The sequence below is a fragment of the Marmota marmota genome, unplaced genomic scaffold (genome assembly GCF_001458135.2).
Source record: "Marmota marmota marmota unplaced genomic scaffold, marMar, whole genome shotgun sequence".
Taxonomy (NCBI): Eukaryota; Metazoa; Chordata; class Mammalia; order Rodentia; family Sciuridae; genus Marmota; species Marmota marmota.
The window spans coordinates 2,097,351-2,106,907 of record NW_026000185.1 but is presented as its reverse complement, the minus strand read 5'-3'; the positions used below and the strand labels follow the sequence as shown (position 1 = coordinate 2,106,907).

At 53.0% G+C, this 9,557-nt stretch overlaps 1 protein-coding gene across 2 annotated transcripts in view; it reads right to left on the bottom strand.

The window, feature by feature from the left end:
- Window positions 1–4,381: 4,381 nt before the first annotated feature.
- Usp7 (ubiquitin specific peptidase 7) overlaps window positions 4,382–9,557 on the bottom strand; it is a 30,785-nt gene continuing 25,609 nt past the window's right edge. For both annotated transcript variants that reach the window (XM_015490731.2, XM_015490730.2), the window contains 9 exons: window positions 9,244–9,311; window positions 8,679–8,787; window positions 8,508–8,585; window positions 7,807–7,907; window positions 6,893–6,992; window positions 5,817–5,936; window positions 5,609–5,680; window positions 5,376–5,466; window positions 4,382–4,992 (listed from right to left, as the gene is read on the bottom strand). In XM_015490731.2, coding sequence (XP_015346217.1) covers window positions 4,886–4,992; window positions 5,376–5,466; window positions 5,609–5,680; window positions 5,817–5,936; window positions 6,893–6,992; window positions 7,807–7,907; window positions 8,508–8,585; window positions 8,679–8,787; window positions 9,244–9,311 — 846 coding nt within the window. In that variant the 3' untranslated portion in view covers window positions 4,382–4,885. The remainder of the gene's footprint in view (window positions 4,993–5,375; window positions 5,467–5,608; window positions 5,681–5,816; window positions 5,937–6,892; window positions 6,993–7,806; window positions 7,908–8,507; window positions 8,586–8,678; window positions 8,788–9,243; window positions 9,312–9,557) is intronic.

The window sequence follows — 9,557 nt, the reverse complement described above, 5'->3', positions numbered from 1 at the left end:
AATTTTGAGACAGGGTCTCATTTGTTGAAGCTGGCTTTGACCTTGCAATCTTCCTGCCCCAGCCTCCCTCACCGCTGGGATTGCAGGTGTGCCCCACCGTGCCCAGCCCAGCCCAGCCCAGCCCCCCCTCACCTGACCCACATTTTTTATGGGTGCATTATAGTTGTACTTATGATGGGATGTCACTACACATCAGCACTCTTTCCTGATCCCATGAATCAACCCCACGCCCTTGGGACGGAGATTGCTCAGGGTTAGGAAGTGGCACTTGCCATGTCTCTCATGTTTGGTTATTAGTTACTTGTAGCACTGGGGACAGGACCCAGGGCCTTGCACATGCTGGCCAAGTGCTATACCACTAAGCTACACCTCAGCTTGTCACCTCTTAAAAAGTAGAAATGACACTGAAAACGGGCTTTTCTTCTTCAAGGTGTTTGCAGGTGCCCGAGGCACAGGTGTCTGAATGATGGAAACCCCCCTGGCTCACCCCCAAGGTCATACCTGAGCACAACTCAGCCTAAACGAATATTCCCAAGTCCACACCCAGGCTCCCCATCACCGCTCCAGCCACACCTGGCCACCGTGCAGGAAGGTGGAAGGCTTGACCACGGTCTCCACCTCTCTAGAGAGGTGCCCACAGCTGGCTGCAGAGCAGGCTGGGGGTACATGGGGCCGTGGCCTCCTCCTGCACCGTCTCCTAAGGCTGGTCCTGGCCTCCATGCTCAGGGCCCATCAGGCCAGCACTTGGCCCTGGCAGGTGAGCTTGGCAGCAGTGGAAGGAAGGGGCGAGTCAAACTGGGTCTCAACACGTTCTGGCCCGGGCAAGCGCTGAGCTGCCACCAGGCCCCAATTCTGGTCCCTGAGCTGCCCAGATGCCACGGCTGAACTCAAGGCCAGGGTGCAGTGCTCATTAGTCCTGGCTGTCACCAGCCATCCTACCCTCAAGCCTGGCTGAAACCGAGGGGGGCCCTGCCCTTCATCACAGGAGGTCAGCGGGTGTGGCCAGGCAGGGCTCCATCAGGAGCAGCATCGGGCAGAGACATGCCCTGTGGGTCCCACCAGCCGCCAGGCAGGGAGCCTGGAGCAGCCTCAGGCTGACACCATCCCTGAGAAGCAGGTGCTGAATCCTGCAGAAACGAGAGCCCAGGGACACCCACTCCACACTGGTGGGCAAGGCCAGGCAGGATCAGCCTGCCTGGCAGGGACGCTGTCATGGTCTGCTCTGACCCCAGGCGAGGGAACACCAGCTGGCGCTGTGCTCCCCACCTCGGCAGCCCTTGGCCGCGGGTGACTGGAGTCAGAATTGGAATCCTGCTTCCTCAGCTAACTACACCAGACTGCCACATGTGGCCAGGGGCTACTGCCCTGAACAGAGGGGACATTCCGCCACAGCAGCAGGTTCTGCTGGACAGTGCTGGGTTAAGGAGATAAAGGGCCAGACTGGCAGGCCCTGCCACATAATGGCCCCACAAAACCCTGGGCAGGGGCTTGGGATGTGGCTCAAGCGGTATCGCGCTCACCTGGCATGCGTGGGGCGCTGGGTTCGATCCTCAGCACCACATAAAAATAAAGATGTTGTGTCCACCGAAAACTAAAAAATAAATATTAAAAAATTCTCTTAAAAAAAAAAAAATCCTGGGGACACAGTCCTAACTCAATGGTATTTGAAATGTGCTTACAGATGCTCTCCCCAGGAGCAAGGCCTGGCTCCGTGGTCATTTGGATTCCCCCCTGTCCCCAGGGGACCTACTTGCTAGTTGGACTGTAGTGGCCATCTCAGTTCAAACTTTCTCCACCCGAGAAAAGTAGTTTTTATACCAGGGATCTATCTAGTCCAGGGTCTCGCTAAACTGCCAAGGCCAGCCTCAAACTTGCAATCCTCCTGCCTCAGCCTCCAGGCACACTTCAAGCATGAAGATGGGTCCCCCGCCCGGGAACCCCCTCACAGTAATTGTGTCGCCTTGGAAATGGCTTCACCCACTCTTCAAACAGCACAGTGCCTGTGGCTTGCTTTCCCGCCAGGGCAGCGGAGCTGAGCAGTGGCAACAGATGTCACATGGCCCCCAAGTGGCAGTATTTACTATCTGGTCTTTCATGGTTAATTTGTCAACCCTGGCTTTAATGTCAAACCCAAACCGATTAAAAAAAATTCCTGCACACCTCACTTTAGTAACTCATGGAGCCTTAAGAAGCTGTCGCCTCTTACACCCCAACTGAAGGCGACTTCAAGCCTGAGGGCTCAGCTCAGCAATCGCAGATCTCCATCCGACCCAGACACCAAAGAGCATGAGCCCGAGAAGCTGCCAACAGGCGATTCTGAGGCCCTGGACAACGAGAGGCAGGCCCCCACCGTGGCAGCTGGTCGCTGGACTCGCTTTCCCCCTCAGCCACAGACCCACACTGGAGTCTGCCTCTGCAGGTCCCCACCGCACTGAGGACGCAGCCACCATGCTCCAAAGCCTCATCTCCACGTGCGAGACTCCTCTGATCCTTTTATGACACATTTATTGAACAGCAGTACGTGTGATCAGCCCTAGACATGTGTGTCCCTCTCCTGGATGGCTGTGCTGATCCCCAAGACAGCTGGCTCAAAATTCTTCAAGGTTGGCAATTCCCGCCAAACACCTCCATCTCCAAGGTGGACGTGGGGACACTGCCTTAACGCTTAGGGGGAGCTCCTGCATGAGGAACTGCTGCGGAAATGACCACACCTCCACGCACTTCTTAAAAATCATTTTTAGTTACAGACGGACACAGTACCTTCAGTTTTACGTGGTGCTAAGGTATTTGAAATGGCAGGCGAGTGCTCTACCGCCGGGCCCAGCCCAGCCCAGCCCACCTCCATGCACTCTGCCACCCCAGCAGGCTGCTTCTGCAGGCAGGCCCCGTGGAAAGGGCCCCACGTGCCCAGAGCTTTCCAGGGTCATGCGCCAGCTTCAGCACGAGGAGGGTTGCCCTGCCATCCACGGAGGGACCTACACCCCACAGGGGGACAGGACCTGACAGCTTCAGAAGACTCGTGTGGGCCACCTGGAAGGCAGCTTGTCTCTACCCTTAAATTTTAAAACTTGCGCTTCTGCCTCCCCAAAACCAGTTTAATAGACGCAAGCTCCCGATACCAGAACCGGGAAACCGCAAGCCCAAGGGCAGCGCTCGGTGCGCGCGCGCGCGCGCCCACACACACACAGACAGTACCTCTGCGGGTTAGTTTCAGTTAACTGGGGGTCCTAGGACAAGGACAGGCCCGCTCGGGGACGCCTCTTCCGGAGAGAGGAAGCCAGGGAAGGACCGGGCTCTCCTGATGGGCCCCCAGGCCCGGATGGCGAGGCAGCCTGAGCAGGAGGGCAGCACTCACAGCAGAAACCGAGGAGAGATCCTCCAAGGCAACTGCCAAGAGACCAGGCAACCGATGCCACGGACACAGGGCGAAGGCCAGAGGCCAACCTTGCCAGCCCCTGCAGCCGGCGGACGCCACCTCTCAGAGCCATTTCATTAAGTCTTTTATTTCTTAAACTTAACTGTGACCAGTCAGAGGCAAGTCTCCCCTCCCCACCCCAGCCCAGCCCCTGGAATCAGGAGGAAACCCATCTCCATGAAGCGTGTGCACAGCGAAAGGGCGCCCCCAGGCCAGCAGCGGGGAGAGCAGCAACCTTCCTCCACTTCCACGTCACTCACTGAATTTTTATAGAAAATTTTATTCAACATACAACATTTTCCAGCAAAAAGGCAATATACAGGAAGAGTTGGTGAACACTGCTGCTACAGAAACAAACAAAGATACTGGAAAAGGAGGAAAAGTAAGTGTGATCTGCCGATTCTATTTACTGCACTCAAACTAGACACGCAGCTGGCATTAGCTCCAAAAGAAAAGGAGACGAGGCGGGGGCCGAAATGAGCCACACAGTGAGTATGACACCAGGGACATCCACCTGTGGACTCACCCAACAAAAAGTGACCTCTCCCCGTGGCAAATTGTACATGTCCATTCATTAAATATACAATTTCATTTTTCCTTTTTTATTTTACCCTTTGTACAAAGTCAGCAGCTTCCTAACCACCAGCAAGCGCGCCCTCTTGCTAAAGGCTCTCCTGTCGCTCTGGCCGCCCGTTTCCACGGGATTCTACTTGTGATCCTTTCACCTGCTCGTCCTGAGGAGCTGCGAGCTCACTAAGCTTGCTGAGAGGCAGCAGAGTGAACCTTCATTGTATTTAACGTGTTCAATTTAATAAAAGACCCAAAACATCTGTCAGGATTGTATTCAGTGCACCCACCTGGCAAGTGGGCTGCAGAGCAGTGGCTGGCGGAGGTGAGATGAGCTTATTTAAAAGACCCCAGGCATCCGGAGGAGGGGAACCCGAGGAAGGGCCGACAATGCACACATGAAGGAAAGAGCGCTATTTATTAGGTTGTGAGTTTCTCTGTTTTGCCTTTACAGATGCACAAAAGGTCACTGAAAGTATAACTGAAGGAGTTAAGTCAGAGGAGCCTGCACAGACTGCCTGGCTGCAGGCTGTGGACAGGCCCCAGGCGGGCAGCCAGGCAGCCTGTGCCACCCAAACACAGCCTAGAGACCTTTTGCCAGTGACACGCCTCCTAGGAACCTCTTCTCCCCATCACGCTGACAGTTCCTTGCATTCTGGTTACCATAAAATAACTCTCATTGGCATCCAAGCTTTATAAAATCACCTTCATTTTGCTCAAAAAGGGCAGTCAATAGATACAGAGAAGCCAAACTGAACAGCCTCAACAAAATAAAATTAACATCAGCAGCAATTCCTCTTGCTGGAGACTTCGGCTAGAGTACACGTGTACCAAAGTTCTACGGCTGTTAAAAAGGGGCACACACCCACGCGCTGTCCCGCCTTGAACACACTGGTAAGGAAGTCAGTTATGGATTTTAATGGCCTTTTCAAGGTAAGTGTAGCGACTCCTCTTTGGGGCTTTGTTGAAGTGGTCGAGCCCTAGCCAAGGCCGAGGGTGAGACATGTTACCTGGTGGGGAGAGAGAACACGTGAGACCCCAGAGCCCCTGACTGGCCAACGTGGACCTCCTACCCACACGAGCCATCACCCCCACAGCTGCATGTGGGTGTCTCAGCGAAGCCGGGACCTTGAGGGCTTCACTTCCGCAAGGCAGCCCTGGGAACTACGGGTCAGGGCAACCAGCACCTGTCCCCCAGTCCTCAGCCAGCACTCAGCCGACGGGAAGGGCTGTGATCCTTAAGAGAGTCCAGGGGCTACCGGTTGTCACTCCCTGTTTCACCAAGGGGCCCCGACGCGGAGAGCGAAGAGCCGGCTGTCCACCTCCCCGCCCGTGCCCACTGCCTCTCAGGAGCGCTCCCCTTGATGAATCCCTCCAGGGAGAGGGCTCTTACCAGGCTGTGGCTCAAAGTCTTTCAAATTCACTTCATACTCGTCTTCGTTAATGTACTGGTGTCGGCCCATCATTACAATTGCAAATTTAAACTAGAAGACAAAAATCAAGACTCCTCCATTATTTCTGCTCACTGGCAAAGTTCCTATCTCTGGCATTACTGATTAAGCAGCGCCACTGGTCGCGGGGCTGGAGTGGGCGGCCCCTGCGCTCTCGCCAGGGCCCGGAGCGCACCTTTTCAAACTCCTTTTCCTGGACGTCCAGCAGGCTCTGGATCCGCTTCATGACTTCTCGGAAGCGCTCGCCCTGGGAAGGCAAAGGACGGAGTGCTTCATGCTCACTCCCACCGTCTCGGTGCCGCGCTGCGCTCACTGAGGCAGGAGCCCAGGTGAACGACACCTGTTCAGAAGCTTCCAGTTCTGACCTTCCCTCAAACTCTTACCTGGTGTATCCTCAGCAAAAACGGAATTCCAAATGTCCCAAACACCTCTTTGTGGAAATGGGCCACTGTGATCAGCATCTCGTTTTCCTTATCTATGTCTACCTGGTCCAAAGGTATCTCCTGGGGACACATTTCAAACACAAAGAGTGTCCTAAGTGCAGTCGCTGCCGGCAGGTGTTGCACTTAAATTCTAATGTGGCACTCCACCGGGCAGGCTAGAGCGCGCTCCAGAGGGCCCCAAGGCCAGCACGTCAGAGGTTGGCACTCCCGGGAGGTGACAGGACCTCTCAGTGTAGGGCCCACGTGGGAGGGCTCGTGTGTGCCTGTGGAGGGGACTGCAGAACCCTGGTCTCTTCCTTTCATTCCTCCACCTTGAGCTCCCTGCCAGATCCCAAAGCAACAGGGACCAGTTCATGATGGGTGGAAGCCTCCAAGACTGTGAGCCACGATACACTTTTAAGATGAGCGTTCCAGGTATTTTGTTAGAATGATGGAAAACTAAGTAGCGGAACCACATTTTTGCCAAAATACCACGATAAACCTTGCTAGAATGAGAGTGCCGAGTATTGTGGTTACCACAGGAAAACATTCAGCTTTCAATTCATGGCAACCCAACACTTTCTGCCTACATGCACTTGGGGTCCATATTAAACTTGGAGTCTTAAGCATAAATTCTGTAGGCTTCCACCCAGAGTCCACGCGCAGATGGAGGCAGCATGGTGGACCCAAGGGAGAACACAAGGGCCGGTGTTTAATGGGGACAGCAGTTGTGCTGGGGAAGATGGAAAAGTTCTGGAGCTAGACGGTGACGAAGGCTTCACGACAAAGTAAATATACTCGACTACACACTTAAAAATGATGGAAATGGCAAACTCTGTGTTGTGAATATTTTCTCATAATGAATCACTTCTGTAGTCTGGAAGAACCAAATTATCTCAGAAAGCACTTCAACTATTGGTACATGAACCAAACTAAGGTCCCCTGTATGACTCACAGTGAGTATCACACGGGCACCCGCCCTGCCACACACCGTCCCAGGATCCATATGCACTCTGCTGCCAAAAGGGGACAGTTACCTCTATTCGAAATGTTCGACTCGTTGCAGGAGATAAACATTCTAATAATTCATCTTCTTGATGCACACCAATAATTTTGTAGCTTACAATTTCTAGCAGCCTAAATGAAGAAAAAATGGGGCAAATAAATATATATGCACACACATGTATTCATGTTTTCAAACAAACAAAAACAAATCTGGCTGCTACCACAAATTGAATCCATGAAGCTACTGGAACATGCCTATCTTCTTCCTCTAGATTTTTTTACTTATTTGTAAAATAAAGGAACCGTACACATCAGAAGCAGGGCCTGGGAAGGGTTGAGGAGGTAGTCCCGAGTCCAGGCAATAAGCCTCTGGAGCTAGCCCAATGGCCACACTTGGGCCCAGAGACACAGGCTCATGAAGCCAACCTTCCCCACAAGGAGCTCTGGGCGGGGAGGACCAGATACTTTCTCACTCACTCTTCAGAGAGAAATAGTCTCTTCATTTATTACGAACTTACAAAAGAAAGCATTGTGGAACTAAAGAGCTCTAAAGGTCAGTTGTCCTTCAAGCTGACCATAGGCAAAGTGGTAGGAGCAGGGCCCAACTCTCAGAGAACACTGATCGCCAAACTCAGCATTAGCCGACAATTGTAACACAAATATGAGGTTGTGTCTCAAACACAATCAGGCGTCACCTTTTCCAGGGTCAGCTGATCATTCAACTCAAACCAGACCTTTCCTGTGGTGGCTTTTCCACCTGAGCTCACCTTTAATTACAGTCATTAACATCAGAAAACAAAGAGCGGGAAACAGTTTAATAAAATTATTCCAAACCTCCACACAGCACCAGCTTCAGGAGGACGTGGCAGTGAGTTTTAAGGGGTTCAACGTGCACTGTTTGGGCTGGGAGCAGCCCTGCCCGGCTCCAACCTGGGGAAACACTCACCTAAGCCTCCCTGATGCTTTCTCACCCAGCTCCACGGCTTTCTTACATTCTTCTAACAGGTCCCGGACACAGCCATGCTTGTCTGGATATAGTGTTATTTCCTACACGACCACAAGATGACACGGTCGCATTAGAGAAAACAGACTTTTGCTGCAGCAAATGAGAAGAGGAACCCTGGCCGACTGGCTCAAGCACTCCGTGGGCCACCACTGTTCCCCTTAAACCCAGGGCCCCTGCTTGTGAAACCACGCACTGTGGGACCATCTGCCCATACCTGGGACCAAGCCACTACTGACAGGAGGTTAGGAAATGCCACCTCGATGCAGAAAGCTTGCCATTTCCAGCACCACAGGAAGTGGCCCTGAGAAGGGCCCCGGGAGAGTGGGACAGGGTTCAGAGGGAAAAGCCAGGCCAACACCGTGGCTCTGGCCACATCAGTTCTCCAAGGGCCAGCAATGGGGTCTCCCTCCCCAACCCTGGGGGGAGCTGAAGAGACGAGCCGGCAGAGACAAAGTGTCCAGAAAAGGCCCCGGGTGCGGCAGGCTCAGGGCTGAGAGACCTGCATGGGCAGCGTGCAGGCTGCCTGAGTGGGGAGGACCGCGACCGCACCGAGGGCCTCTCACACAGGCTGGCACTGAGGGAGGGTGTTCCTTTAGGGACAAACAGACAATAGGCAAATGCCAATAAAAACCAAAACTCACCTCTTCCCTAAACTGGCTGTTTAACCATATACACTTAAAACTTCGTCTGTTCTCAAAGTCTGTGATTTTCATCTTAAGCTATGAAGAAAGAGACATGCATTTTAGATAGGCTTCCACAAAAGCCCACACCTTCTCCTCATCACCCAGAGGGACACTAATTTGGACTCATACCTGCTGATAGTAAAGTTTCTTAGGTTGTCTAGGCTTGAAGAATTGTAGAAGATCTCTTAAAGTACCTTCATAATTATGTCTAAGAGGATTGCCTGGGCCATCCCTATAACTACACAAGAAAACAGCACATAAATAAATGGTTTATTGGCCTAAAACACAGATCCTGAGTGAACACAGAAGCAAGCCCCTGGCCCCACACCTAGACATGAGGTCCGGAGCTGCCTCAAGGTTCAACTCAACACTCCTGTTTCCCAGACCTAAGTCCCTCTAGCTGTCACACTCAAATGTTGTCCTCAAAGGTGACAGCAATCAAAGCCTGACCACATGACCCCTGACGCAGCTGGACCAGTAGTGTACGTGACACACTCTGGCTTTCAACGAAGCCGTCAACTGCTTTGTAATGTGGGTGTAACAGGAGTTGTGACAAGTGCAGACCTCAAGGGAGGTGAGAAATGGCATGTCAGGCAGAGTGGCCAACTACTAGCATGTCAGCTCCAAGATGCTTCGATGAGCTTTGGAAAGCACGTAGTAAAGAGAAATCCCCGCGTCGACGGGCATGGCTTACCCTTGAGACTTGAAAAACTGAAGCAGCATGGGGTCCGTGTTGAGCCTCTGTGCGACCGTCTTTGCAACCTGGAGACGGAGAGAGGCAGGCCTGTGTCTAGGGCACAGCTCCTGAGCCTCGTATCTTGTGGGGTTAACTAAAGCAATGTGATGTGGTATCCACACTCCATGGCACAGGATGTGACAATTCGAGGCGCACACACAATGGCCTGGGCGGAATCAGCACACGGGCCTCTCCATCTCAGGCGCTGGTCATGTCTCTGTCCTGGACCCTGCGACCCCCATCCCATGGTTCTTACTTTTTTTTTTTTTTTG